The sequence below is a fragment of the Apostichopus japonicus genome, chromosome 15 (assembly GCF_037975245.1).
Source record: "Apostichopus japonicus isolate 1M-3 chromosome 15, ASM3797524v1, whole genome shotgun sequence".
NCBI classification, from domain to species: domain Eukaryota; kingdom Metazoa; phylum Echinodermata; class Holothuroidea; order Aspidochirotida; family Stichopodidae; genus Apostichopus; species Apostichopus japonicus.
The window spans coordinates 14,964,333-14,979,355 of NC_092575.1; the positions used below are offsets into that span (position 1 = coordinate 14,964,333).

General features: G+C 38.2%; 1 protein-coding gene and 1 non-coding gene across 2 annotated transcripts in view; one reads left to right on the top strand and one right to left on the bottom strand.

The window, feature by feature from the left end:
- The window catches only part of LOC139980516 (uncharacterized), a 51,952-nt gene that overhangs the window by 20,323 nt on the left and 16,606 nt on the right, over positions 1-15,023 (top strand). Inside the window, exons 3-5 of the mRNA XM_071992207.1 lie at positions 5,725-5,871; positions 9,862-9,994; positions 11,431-11,612. Coding sequence (XP_071848308.1) covers positions 5,725-5,871; positions 9,862-9,994; positions 11,431-11,612 — 462 coding nt within the window. The remainder of the gene's footprint in view (positions 1-5,724; positions 5,872-9,861; positions 9,995-11,430; positions 11,613-15,023) is intronic.
- On the bottom strand, positions 13,788-13,859 carry Trnay-aua (transfer RNA tyrosine (anticodon AUA)). The gene has a single exon. It is a non-coding gene; the product is annotated as a tRNA-Tyr (tRNA).

Here is a 15,023-nt window from a genome sequence, read left to right on the forward strand (position 1 = left end):
ACACACAGTACAGCTAGTGGATAGTTATAGTGTGTAGTATGTGAGTACAGACTCACTGCAAGTCTGGCAACACACATACAGTACAGCTAGTGGATAGTTATAGTGTGTAGTATGTGAGTACAGACTCACTGCAAGTCTGGCAACACACATACAGTACAGCTAGTGGATAGTTATAGTGTGTAGTATGTGAGTACAGACTCACTGCAAGTCTGGCAACACACATACAGTACAGCTAGTGGATAGTTATAGTGTGTAGTATGTGAGTACAGACTCACTGCAAGTCTGGCAACACACATACAGTACAGCTAGTGGATAGTTATAGTGTTTAGTATGTGAGTACAGACTCACTGCAAGTCTGGCAACACACATACAGTACAGCTAGTGGATAGTTATAGTGTGTAGTATGTGAGTACAGACTCACTGCAAGTCTGGCAACACACATACAGTACAGCTAGTGGATAGTTATAGTGTGTAGTATGTGAGTACAGACTCACTGCAAGTCTGGCAACACATACAGTACAGCTAGTGGATAGTTATAGTGTGTAGTATGTGAGTACAGACTCACTGCAAGTCTGGCAACATACATACAGTACAGCTAGTGGATAGTTATAGTGTGTAGGTTGTGAGTAGACTCACTGCAAGTCTGGCAACACATACAGTACAGCTAGTGGATAGTTATAGTGTGTAGTATGTGAGTACAGACTCACTGCAAGTCTGGCAACACATACAGTACAGCTAGTGGATAGTTATAGTGTGTAGGTTGTGAGTAGACTCACTGCAAGTCTGGCAACACACATACAGTACAGCTAGTGGATAGTTATAGTGTTTAGTATGTGAGTACAGACTCACTGCAAGTCTGGCAACACACATACAGTACAGCTAGTGGATAGTTATAGTGTGTAGGTTGTGAGTAGACTCACTGCAAGTCTGGTAACACACATACAGTACAGCTAGTGGATAGTTATAGTGTGTAGTATGTGAGTACAGACTCACTGCAAGTCTGGCAACACACATACAGTACAGCTAGTGGATAGTTATAGTGTGTAGGTTGTGAGTAGACTCACTGCAAGTCTGGTAACACACATACAGTACAGCTAGTGGATAGTTATAGTGTGTAGGTTGTGAGTACAGACTCACTGCAAGTCTGGTAACACACATACAGTACAGCTAGTGGATATTTATAGTGTGTAGTATGTGAGTACAGACTCACTGCAAGTCTGGCAACACACATACAGTACAGCTAGTGGATATTTATAGTGTGTAGTATGTGAGTACAGACTCACTGCAAGTCTGGCAACACACATACAGTACAGCTAGTGGATAGTTATAGTGTGTAGTATGTGAGTACAGACTCACTGCAAGTCTGGCAACACACATACAGTACAGCTAGTGGATAGTTATAGTGTGTAGTATGTGAGTAGACTCACTGCAAGTCTGGCAACACACATACAGTACAGCTAGTGGATAGTTATAGTGTGTAGTATGTGATTACAGACTCACTGCAAGTCTGGCAACACATACAGTACAGCTAGTGGATAGTTATAGTGTGTAGTATGTGAGTACAGACTCACTGCAAGTCTGGCAACACACATACAGTACAGCTAGTGGATAGTTATAGTGTGTAGTATGTGATTACAGACTCACTGCAAGTCTGGCAACACACACACAGTACAGCTAGTGGATAGTTATAGTGTGTAGTATGTGAGTACAGACTCACTGCAAGTCTGGTAACACACATACAGTACAGCTAGTGGATATTTATAGTGTGTAGGTTGTGAGTAGACTCACTGCAAGTCTGGCAACACACATACAGTACAGCTAGTGGATAGTTATAGTGTTTAGTATGTGAGTACAGACTCACTGCAAGTCTGGCAACACACATACAGTACAGCTAGTGGATAGTTATAGTGTGTAGTATGTGAGTACAGACTCACTGCAAGTCTGGCAACACACATACAGTACAGCTAGTGGATAGTTATAGTGTTTAGTATGTGAGTACAGACTCACTGCAAGTCTGGCAACACACATACAGTACAGCTAGTGGATAGTTATAGTGTTTAGTATGTGAGTACAGACTCACTGCAAGTCTGGCAACACACATACAGTACAGCTAGTGGATAGTTATAGTGTGTAGTATGTGAGTACAGACTCACTGCAAGTCTGGCAACACACACACAGTACAGCTAGTGGATAGTTATAGTGTGTAGTATGTGAGTACAGACTCACTGCAAGTCTGGCAACACACATACAGTACAGCTAGTGGATAGTTATAGTGTGTAGTATGTGATTACAGACTCACTGCAAGTCTGGCAACACACACACAGTACAGCTAGTGGATAGTTATAGTGTGTAGTATGTGAGTACAGACTCACTGCAAGTCTGGTAACACACATACAGTACAGCTAGTGGATATTTATAGTGTGTAGGTTGTGAGTAGACTCACTGCAAGTCTGGCAACACACATACAGTACAGCTAGTGGATAGTTATAGTGTTTAGTATGTGAGTACAGACTCACTGCAAGTCTGGCAACACACATACAGTACAGCTAGTGGATAGTTATAGTGTGTAGTATGTGAGTACAGACTCACTGCAAGTCTGGCAACACACATACAGTACAGCTAGTGGATAGTTATAGTGTTTAGTATGTGAGTACAGACTCACTGCAAGTCTGGCAACACACATACAGTACAGCTAGTGGATAGTTATAGTGTTTAGTATGTGAGTACAGACTCACTGCAAGTCTGGCAACACACATACAGTACAGCTAGTGGATAGTTATAGTGTGTAGTATGTGAGTACAGACTCACTGCAAGTCTGGCAACACACATACAGTACAGCTAGTGGATAGTTATAGTGTGTAGTATGTGAGTACAGACTCACTGTAAGTCTGGTAACACACATACAGTACAGCTAGTGGATAGTTATAGTGTGTAGTATGTGAGTACAGACTCACTGCAAGTCTGGCAACACACATACAGTACAGCTAGTGGATAGTTATAGTGTGTAGTATGTGAGTACAGACTCACTGCAAGTCTGGCAACACACATACAGTACAGCTAGTGGATAGTTATAGTGTGTAGTATGTGAGTACAGACTCACTGTAAGTCTGGTAACACACATACAGTACAGCTAGTGGATAGTTATAGTGTGTAGTATGTGAGTACAGACTCACTGTAAGTCTGGTAACACACATACAGTACAGCTAGTGGATAGTTATAGTGTGTAGTATGTGAGTACAGACTCACAGTACAGGATAGTGGATAGTGTGTATCTATACTGTACAACAATGCATACAATTTGTCAACTGTTGTGAGCTCCCATAGTTAATAGTCAAATTTATTTCCTGTAACTTGACAGACACACCCCTGAACCTTGCACCTTAATTATAATGCACTCATGCATTTGATTTTACGTGACACTATGTTTATCAGGAGTTTGCTTCAACTGATCCAGTACATTACTTGATGAGCTTGTATTATTGGAGAACAAACTGACATACATTATACATACAGTAATTTAGTGCAAACTTATATCATTTAGAATCTGACTCAAATATATTGGCACTTTGGGACTCGGTGTGCAATGCCATGTGGACTGAACTCCTTTAAAGTTTGGCTTTTTCTTTTATGACGTATGAGATTGTGTCTATGAGATTGTGTCTATAACCGATATAAAGACTGTTTGTTAAGTACACAAACTTGATGTATATTCTTGAATGAGGGAAATATCCCCCTTGGAGGGTTGCCAAATAGCTATGCCAGGTCTATATTTGGCATTGTGATAAATATTGTGTTTTATTTAATATTTAATCGGACTGCAAACAAATAAAATGCCCCAACCAAAATACTTGAAAGGAGCGAGTAAACAAGAAGACAAAGGAGTTAGTCATACAGTAATTTGCTGGTCGATGGTAATCCATACCAGCATAGGCGTAGGAGCCTAATTTGATTTGGGGGGGGGGGGGCTGTAACGACTTGCCAGAAAAATATAACCAAAATGTTTCGCGCGCTCTGCGAGTTCAACATGTTAATGTGCATATCATATAGGCATTCATCGGTCATTACATCACAAGCCAATAACATACAATCATTTTCTGTGTTATTACCCTTCCATATTGGTTATAATTATTGGGGAAGTTACAATAATAATGATAATAATAATATCAGTTTATCCATTGAAAAACACATTGCAAATTATTCTTCTTTCAGTAGGTGCCCAAAAAATTGTTTGGTTGGGGGGCTGCAACCCCCCCAGCCCCCCCCACCTTCTACGCCTATGCATACCAGTGCAAATGAATTATGCACATTATAACCTGTTTTGAAAGGTCTGGGAAATTGAATTCTCATTTCTGCTTGCTATTTCCATGGATAGAGAATCCAAACCAGATGTATTTGTAATGTTGATGGTACAAAGATTCAATTTGTTGAAGTTGTTGGACCTTTGGACTCAAATATGTTGTGTCTCTTAAAAACAACAATGTCGATCTCAAAATAGAGCCTTTATGTGGCAGTCAAAAAGGAGACAAATATTTGTTCACTTTACTGATACATTTGGTGCCATCGCAATAACATTTTGCATTGTATGCTATTGTTGATAGTGTGTCCACAGTATAACCAAAATGCAGTGTCACCGAATGTTTTGGTGAAAAAAGAACAGATATATACCAAATCTCATGAATTTAAGCATCTTAGTACATTTCTTCCAACACATACTGTAATTATGTAAAAAGTGATTTAAAAACATAATCTTGTGTTCAAGTGAAATGTGAGGTGGTGGATGTCACAACCGAAAATTTTATCAGTTGTTTTACTCTCAAAAATCCCTTGTCAAAAACATTGCAAAGTTGGCTTAAATTTATTTTCTTGTTTTCTGTAGAGTTTGTATTTAAATCGCATGAACAAGGGAATGTTTGAAATTTTGTTATATTTTCTGGCAGTTTGGTTTCCTAGGAAACCCACATGATGTACAGTGCATTTCCAATTTTAAGGGATAAAGTTTTAGCACAATTATTCCAAATGGAGGGCCCAATTCAACTTAAAAGCTTTCTGAGAATCTCTTACCTCACTTTTGATTGACATGAGAAAAATGTGATCAAAATATCTCTGGTAGATTAGCTAAGGATGTAGAAGAAGCTATTAATATCCAAAATGTGCATTAATAAGCAGAAGATGCAAATTATGCTACTATTAATCTCACAGTTCTGCAGTTCTTGGCTACTGTGTGTGAGGAAAGGTTATAATGTAGATCAGTGGTCCATATGGTCCCTACAAATTTTAGGCCCATGACCGTGTCTTCATGTGTTCTTCAACATAGAGAAAATAAGTTGCTCAATATTTACTTCGCTCCTCGCTTACCTGTCTCCCCACAACCTTAGCACTTTCATTCTACCGTGTCTAGATTGAGGTCACACATTGTTGAAAGGTTACCAGTTCATTCTAGGCACGGTAGAACAAGAGTGCTAAGGTTGTGGGGAGACAGGTAAGCTCGTCACTCGTAAATACCCAAACCATTAACTTTTGGCATCTTCATCTGCAAGCCCTGAAAACTGTAGATATTTTTTCCAACTTCTGGCAAAATCCTTTGATCCACGGAAAGTATTTTCTTGCGAACAACTTTTGTGTCGTCTCGCCATAGGTTGCGGATGTAGCCCATATATGCAGTCCACTGTTTGATAGGATTTTCAGGGAGACCTTTCAACAGCCGTTTCGTTTTTTGCTTTTCAGGGTTTTCTGAAGAAGAAGGGTCATAACTTTACCAACTGGAGGGAAAGATGGTTTGTTCTCAAGCTAGGGAGCCTGGCGTACTTTATCAACTCTGACTTGAAGGATCAAAAAGGAGAGATAAATCTGGCAGCAGATTGGAAAGTTGAGGTACTTTATCCATTTATGTAACATTTATAATCATCTGGAAATTTAGGTGTTGCACGTATCCAATCGTGTGTAACGTTAATAATGGGATAGTTGAGGTACTGCACCAAACTACGTAACATTTGTAATAATTGGAAGGTTGAGGTACTATATCCATTTATGTAACATTTATAATCATCTGGAAATTTAGGTGTTGCACGTATCCAATCGTGTGTAACGTTAATAATGGGATAGTTGAGGTACTGCACCAAACTACGTAACATTTGTAATAATTGGAAGGTTGAGGTACTATATCCATTTATGTAACATTTATAGTCATCTGGAAATTTAGGTGTTGCACGTATCCAATCGTGTATAACGTTAATAATGGGATAGTTGAGGTACTGCCCCAAACTACGTAACATTTGTAATAATTGGAAGGTTGAGGTACTATATCCATTTATGTAACATTTATAATCATCTGGAAATTTAGGTGTTGTACGTATCCAATCGTGTATAACGTTAATAATGGGATAGTTGAGGTACTGCACCAAACTATGTAACATTTGTAATAATTGGAACGTTGAGGAGCTGCATTTATCCATTTGTGTAACTTCAATAGTATTGTAAGGTTGAGGTTCTGTACCCCATTATGTAGCATCAATAATTGGTAGGTTGAGGGTGCTGCAAATATCCAATTGTGTTAATGTTAATAAGTGGAGAGTTGAGATACTGTACCAAATTATGTAACATTTATAAAAAATTGAAAGTTGAGGAACTTGAGGTGTTCTGTACCTCATTACTGGCCAATTAACATAAATTACTTGAAATGGGAGACACTAATATTTTACATAATAATCAATTATTGGATATAATTCAAGGTTGTCTGTAACTTCTTCTCTTCGTCCCTTTTGCTTCGTTTATCAGTGTGTGATTATATAAATGATTTGTCTCTGGTTGTTGGCATGTTCCCACTCTGTAAGCAACAACAAATGTGGTATTTACTTCGTTCCCCGCTTACCTGTCTCCCCACAACATTAGCACCTCATTCTACCGTGTCTAGTATGCCCTGGTAATCTTTTAACACTGTGCACCCTCAGTGACCGGTCCTATCCGGTCAATGTCCTTCCTTCTCATTCTACCATCCAAAGTGTTTACTCATGCATTTTCGTAGTGGATTCAAGTCACAGAGCTCTGTATTTAATACACGCTCAGCTTTCTTCATTTTAGAATGTCAGTCTTGATTGGTTTTTGAACTATCATGCTAGGCTAATGGGATATATTCTACAATTTCATATAAATAAAAAATCCAAATGTTATTAATATCCAATTAAGCGTGTTTTGCTAACACACTTTATACCACTTCCTAATTACAAACTTGTAAGAAATTCATTGTTTTGTATATATGTATAGTGTGATGTTATTATGCCACAATAACATGACTGTTTATTTTGAAATTGGGAATTTCCTGCATAATTCCTGTGTTAATTTCAGTGTGGTTCACTTTAAAAGAAACAATATATAAATATATGAAATTTGTTTGTCTTCCAAATGTTGAAAAACAAATTTCTTTTTGTCAGTAAGTCTTGAAGGTGGGAGAAGGGGATCAATCACCATGAACCTGAGGTGGGGAGAGGGGATCAACCACCACAAACCTGAGGTGGGGAGAGAGGATCAAACATCATGAACCTGAGGTGGGGAGAGGGGATCAACCACCACAAACCTGAGGTGGGAGAGGGGAATAACCACCATGAACCTGAGGTGGAGAAGGGGATCAATCACCATGAACCTGAGGTGGGAGAAGGGATCAACCACCATGAACCTGAGGTGGGGGGTGTGGGTCAGGGATATTGTATGTAGTTTGTTTTATGACTATTAACACAGGTAACACTGTCTAAACAAATGAAACTGTACCTAGACAAATCTTGGCCAAGGTCAAGATGAGTCTCTTTGTCTTCTGCTAATTTACTTATAGATCAACGTACTTGAAATTTGTCTCTTTTATAACTCTTGAATTCTAAAGTAAAATATGTATGTTTTACTCTTGCTGTGGGGGAGGATAAGGGAATAAAGAAGGTCTGATTGGGTAATGGTAGGTATGGGAGGGGCAGAGAGGTTGGGGGGGGGAGGATAACAGGACACTTAGAAACTGTTCAAATGATCCCTTGACTTTCAAAGTTTCATTTTTTTCTACATTTTAGTTTCTTTATTTTTTAATGTCATCACATTGTACAAGTCTAGATTGTTGTATAAACCAATGCGGTATGTGCGTTCTTGCCTTTTCATAATTTTTCAGTTGGAATTTAAGGAAAATTTGATTACTCACAGTTGAAAATAAGCATACTATATACATCAAAAGTTTCACTTTGAAATATGAAGGAAAAAAATGGAGAAATATGCGACATCTTTGTGACAGAGTGTGCAAGTAGGTGTACTGTACGTGACGTGAGTGAAAACGGGATGATTGCGAAATAGCTACAATGATAATAAAATTTGTTTCAATTTGGTATTTAGGTCAGCCAGGGCAGTTGCCTTTGGTGTATAAACCGAAAGTAACTTGTAGAATATGCTGGCAAGATTTGGATCTGCTTGGCCTAATGTATTATTAAAGGTTTCAATTATTATATAAGCTTTTTATGTTTTGTTGTTTGTTTTAGTTATGTTTTGGTGTCAGGAAACAGTCTGTAGCATTTCCATCCAAGAAACAGGATCTCGATAAAACAATGTAAACAAATATATCAATTATCAAGTATACAGTTTCGTCATCCACTTCCTTTGTAACATTCGACATTTTCAAGGAACGCTAAAAGAGGAGTAATAGATAAGTCCAAATTTTAGGCTGGATGACAAACATGTGCAAAGTTGCCAAAGTAGTTTTCACTAAGAGTCAGATGAAATAATTACATAATTACATACATACTTACTGTACTCACAAATTAACATTCGTATGTTTACTTACTCACTAATTAACATTCGTATGTTTACTAACTCACCTATTAGCGGTCATAGGAAGGACCTTATACAGTGCGACCAAAACCACTGTGTTGAATTGCCGGTAAAATTGCCGACACATTGGAATTGTAACCTCAAAAACAAGAAAAAAGTTTTATTTCATCTTTTGCTGACAGGAAGCTTGTCTCAGGTATTTCCACTGGTGAAGCAACATGTTGGTTATTTGTAGAGAGTGTAAGTTACACGGTCCTGTTTCTTAGTGACTGCCTTTGCATTCCACAGCTTAAGAAAGCCTTAGAACAAAGAAAAAAAGGAATAATTTTGCAATCTAGTTTGGATGACGTATGGGTCTTTAAAACTTGCGTAATTATTGCGACGATGCATGTGGAAATAAAATGCAAAGTACGCCAAAACTATGCTGAAATGCAAAGTAATTATGGTCACCCATGGGTCAGATTTCAACAAGTAACAGATTATGGTTAATGCTAGATTTCACACAGGTTAAGAAAGAAAAGAAAACAAGCCATTATTTTGCAATAAAGTAGATGCCAAACAGGTTATGTATATACTTGAATCAAATATATAACAGTGACGTGGAAAAAGTATGTACAGCGTAATATTCAAAAGCTTGGTTACCTTTGCGGTCACAGATTTTGTTGCTTATTATTCTGTATTGATAGATGAAAAGAGGGTCATTGATTAGATTAGAATTCATGACATTAAAACTTCTCGTTTCTGTAAATATTATGAACACATGCTATTTAAATACATTTGTAATTAGATAAGTCATAATGGTAACCTACGTATAAATGATAACACTTTTAGCAAGTAGGCCTAACAGACTACTTCTATAGCAAGACCAAACATCACAATATTTCCCCCCTATCTTGTGAAATAATTAAACTTTATTTTACATGATTCAAGTATAAAAATTGTCAACAGGTATGTACAGGGAGGCGTTGATACAGTCAAAATGTAAGATACAGTTTATAAATACTACAGTATGCGTCCATTTAAAAGGGGTTGAATTGTCAGTTCAGTCATTTTTACTACACATTGCAGGCACTCCCGGACTTCAAAGGGCTGAAGAATCTGTTTGTTCTCTTCCGAGACGACGACGACGAAAGCAATGTTGAGAAGGTTCGCTTTGAGCTGCAGGCACCGGATGCGTTAGTGAGGCAGGAGTGGATCACAGGTACTTTACTATCCTTTATCCAGGAGCGTAGCCAAGGGGGGGAATGGGGCGGCCCCCCCCACTTGAGCATATTTGTTTGGTATGTTTTTATGATATCGCTAGAAATTTCAAAAGAGAAAATGCTAAGATGCAACTTTAATACAAGGCCTGGGAAGTGCCATTTCCAGGGATCTGGGAGGTATTTTCAGCCAAAATTTTCTTGTACGCTTCGCGCCAACTCAACCATGGTGGCGCTGCGCTTAGATAGTTTGCAATGCCGTATCTATGGCTATGATAGCTTGCCTACAGTTTCGCCCCTCCCTTGGCAAATTCCTCGCAATGCGCCTGCCTTTATCTCAAGAAGAAAGAACAGGTTGTTGCAGGCTGGGGATGGTGCATGGGGGGGGGGGAAGGGAGGAGAGGGATCTAAATTAAGAGGCTTAATTCCTTCTTGTTCCATTTGTGGGGAAAAAATGATTTTGAAATATAGTTAGACCCATACATGAAAATGTTATTGGAAATAGCAATAATGCCAGATTGACTTCATTTGTCTCTTACCTGTCTCCATTACATATATGCACTCTGATGTAATGTAGCGTACAAACTGATAACATTCTAGCATTGCAATTGTGAACCCCATAATGTCCCTCTCTTTCTACTTTCAAAAGTTTTCTTAAGACCCATTTTTTCACTTGTTCTATTGTAAATTAATTTGCTTTCTTTGTAAAGTGCCTTTTGTCTACTGATTTGGCGCTTTATGTCTCATTTATTATTATTATTATTGTTGTTGTTGTTGTTGTTGTTATTATGATTATTATTATGAGGTTATATTGCCCTCTGCCTTCCAGATCTACCATTCTGAAGTCCTATAGCAGGTTCTTGAAATAGTTTTAACATCAACTTACAGTATTTACAGAACACACTGATGAGACAAGGTGTCTTCCTGACTCAAGCCTTATTTATAATACACCAATGTACATGTATTAAGCTGCTGTATAGTTTACTGCTATTAGTACACTAATGTACATGTATTAAAGGCATGACGACTCGCCCAAACTGCGTGCTGCGCTCTGAAAAAGTTAACTTTCTGTTGCTTACAAATGAAGTTTTCTTCTTGTCGCTACAAAATACAGACAGTAATGATACGTGATACCTTGTTACTGTATCTTGTATCTCGACCTGAGATGACTATCGCTGCTATGTACACTGTGTTGTGGGTATTGACCGTAGCTGTGTGTATTGACTGTACACTAGTGTCTAATTACCGACGGTAGCAAGCTGTGTATGTATTCTCTAGGATCGATGTTGGTGTGTAACACTTCTGTTACACCTCATTCGAAACTAGGTCAGATTACCGGCATGAGACGTTTCTTTTTGCGCGAGTCTTCACACCCTTTAAGCTGCTGTATAGTTTACTGTTATTAGTATCCCAATGTTTTTTTTTCTTTCCGGGACAGCACTGAAATATTTAGTCAAAAGAAGTAACGGCACAGAGGAGTCGGACCTCTGGAAGGAATTCAGCAGGCGGCACGACGCCAGGGTGGAGAAGAGGCGGATGGAAGAAGAGGCTGAAAAGAAAAGACTTGAAGATGAAGAGGAGAGAGAGAGGCAGAGAAAAGCAATGGAAGATTTACAAAAGGTTTGAAGAAGATACAGTTTATAGCTCCTCCTAAGTGAAGTTATACTTCTCTTTTCTTTAAAAAAAAGAAAAATAAATTAATATATATATATATATATTGGTTCACATTCTTTGCCCTCATGCATCCCCTCAAACTAATACGCTCTTTAGGATGACCAGAAGTCAGACATAATTTAGGCTAGACAGTCTGGAAAATTCAGTTCACTTGTCCTCCATCCTGCGTGACATCTCGTTGAAAGATGTTTGTTTCCTCTGTTTTTACGTCATGCCTGCAGTGACACTTCTAACTTTCCTATCGGTGCAGCTCATGAAAAAAAATTGCTTTTAGTACATACAGCACATGTTTTCATTAGTTTGAAAAGCATGTAATGTTAATTGAACATACCCCCAACCATAATAATATTTATAGCAACACATTTCTTCCATTGCAATCCGCCACCACCCATGCATAACAAAGCTTACAATACACATTCTTTTATGGCATCAAATTAAAAAGTCAAGAAGAAAATTTTCAAAATTTTCTGTGTTTTTGCTTCACTATTATTTAAGAGTTTGAAATTAAAAAGAATGAAAAAAATTTTTGAACCTGGCAAACAAAACTCAAGGCATGTCAAATCTCCTCATAGTCTGACCAATCATTGTTTGAAACGTCATCCTTCACGCTAACATTTCCTTTGGTGGAATCCCCTTTCTTTTCCAATTTCGTGAATCCATTTTTTCTCCCTCCATTCCTGGGTTAACATGATGAAAGCTGAATCAATACATATTTCCATCTCTTACATAGACATCTTCTCCAGATGTGCAGCTTAGAGCACATTTTCTCATTCCGAGGCCGGCAACCTCTCCTCACCTCATCATCCAATCAATAAAAAATGTCACACTTTTCGTTTTGATGTACAAATAACACTTCCAAGTAATAGAGAGAGAAAAGTGTAAACGTGACCAGGCCAGTCCGGGGGGGGGGGGGGGAGAAAACTTACAATATGCCGTAGCGAGGAAAAAATGTAATCATATCACGTTGAAAAGAAAGAGTGCAATGCCTGTGATCGGAAATCGTGAAGAGCTGTACGATTTACGTTGTCATGAATGTTACTCCTAGCGATTCCATAAAGTGCATATTGATATTTTATTCTTTTCATTTATTGATGTTGTGGTTGCCATAGTGATTGGTTTAGCATCACAAAGTCGATTTGAATGTGTTCCAGTCCATACAAGGCCTCTGTTGTTGAAAGTGCCTCTCCATGGAAGTTCCTCTGTGCATGGAAGTTCCTTCGTCCGTATGGAGAAGAAGTTGTACAATGTTGCAGGATTCGAGGGAAGCAGGGAGGGGGAGGGAGGGGGGTGGGATGATGATGGTGGTGATCACCTAGAGGGGAGCACATGTCAGCAGTGTTACTTCAGTACATCCTTTTAAGGTAACTTTGGCTGGTGAATTGGTCATGAGTATTTGTGAATGCATTGTTGCGTGAAGTTACAATGGTTGGAAACAGGTTGCATATCAAAAGGGAATTTCATAGCAAGGAATTTTCTTTCACCCAGTCAGTTGAGGTGTTTGAAAATAATAGCGTATTCGTTTCAAATCCGGGTTCCTAGGCTGGTCCTTTGATTTTACTTTTATTGTGTCAGGTAGCATGGAATGCCTTTCTTTTTTGTGTTTGATTTTGAGGAAGTGTGACTAAGCATTTGGCAACTTATAGTCTAACTCCCAATACAGCATTTAGTATTGATTCCTTGAAGCTTTAAATAAAGTAACTTTTTCACAATTATCATACAAAGCAGATCCATTCCTCCAATCTTGCTACCTCGACAGCAACATGTCAAAATTAAAGTACATTTAGTATGGATTTTTAATTTTTTTTTTTTATGATTTTGCGGGAATGTTTAGCAAGGTATCTAACAGCAACCTGTAGGCGCCTACAGTGGAATTACGACCTTCCTTACCGGTTTCGAACCTCTGGACATACAATCAGCGTCCATAGCCTAGTGGTTAGGGTGTCCGCGTACAGAGCGGGAGGCCCGTGGTTCGAATCCCGGTGGAGGCTGAAAGTTTTTTCACTGTTCTTGATTTTCCAACTCATTACGATTTTCATTTATATATATATATATATATATATATATATGTGTGTAATTTAAATCGTTAAGAGTTGGAAAATCAAGAACAGTGAAAAAACTTCCAGCCTCCACCGGGATTCGAACCCGGGCCTCCCGCTTTATATGCCGACACCCTAACCACTAGGCTATGGACGCTGATTGTGTGTCCAGAGGTTCGAAACCGGTAAGGAAGGTGGTAATTCCACTGTAAGGGTTTGTCACCTGTATCGAACAATACTAGTTCTGTTTTGGTGACATATTTTGCCTTACTCTAGAGATCAAACATGATGCTAACCAACTTCAAATCATTTGTGATTCCTAAAGCCGGATCTCGAAAGAGATACAGCTAAATGGAAGAGAATAGTTATACTGAAACGTCATTTTACGCGACTCTGTTTTAATTCGTGTCGGGTTAAATGTGCTGCGATGACCTCTACTTCCATAGCCCTGATCGTTGTGCTTACTTCACGGCTTGGTTTACAACTTGCCTCTCGAGTTTGATCATAAAATTTTCTAATTCGGGGATATATTTAAACCACATAGTTAATCTAAGAGCTGCGTATAAGGTTGCAAATTATTCTAGTTGAGATGGAAGTGAATGAAAAATAAAAAGGAAAAAAGACACTTAAAATAATGAGGCCCACATTCGAAATTATCAGCAGACGTTTTATTTTGTGTCACATTTCGAGATGTGACAGAGTTCAGCAGTTTTAAAACATTTTAGCTTTTCCTTTAATTTCATCGCAAAATTCCCTCATCGTAGCCTCTCGACCACTAGATTAGATTACCAATTATTTTATCCGAACCTTTCGCACAAAGTTTGTGATCAGTTTTTCTTATCCTGGCTGTCAAGGTGCCCTCTTATTAAATTATCCGTGCTACTCTGAGGTTAGGTGTAAAACAGTACAGGTATTCCTAATAGAAACGTATCTTCGGATCGTAAACAGAGAAGGCCTTCGATACAACAAGAAAAAAAAGGGAAAAATAATCCTCAGTGTTTATTGTGTACAAACATAACTATGTCATTTTAATGAACTGTTCAGTTTTTGTTTGTTTCTTTGTTTAATATTTAGGTATTTGTTTTGGATTAATATTATCTTTTTTTGGAGGGGCGTAGACTGTTTTTCTTGCTTGTAATTTGCAGCTTTGGTTTAACATCAATAAAGGATGTAACATATATATATATATATATATTTATATAGTGCAAGATTGAAAACGTTAATTACGTGTCTTGAATCCTAGAAAATAGAAAGAAAAAAAGTAGCCAGGAAGTTTGCAATACATGGTCAAATAGGCATTTAAATATCCATCTTTTAAAGA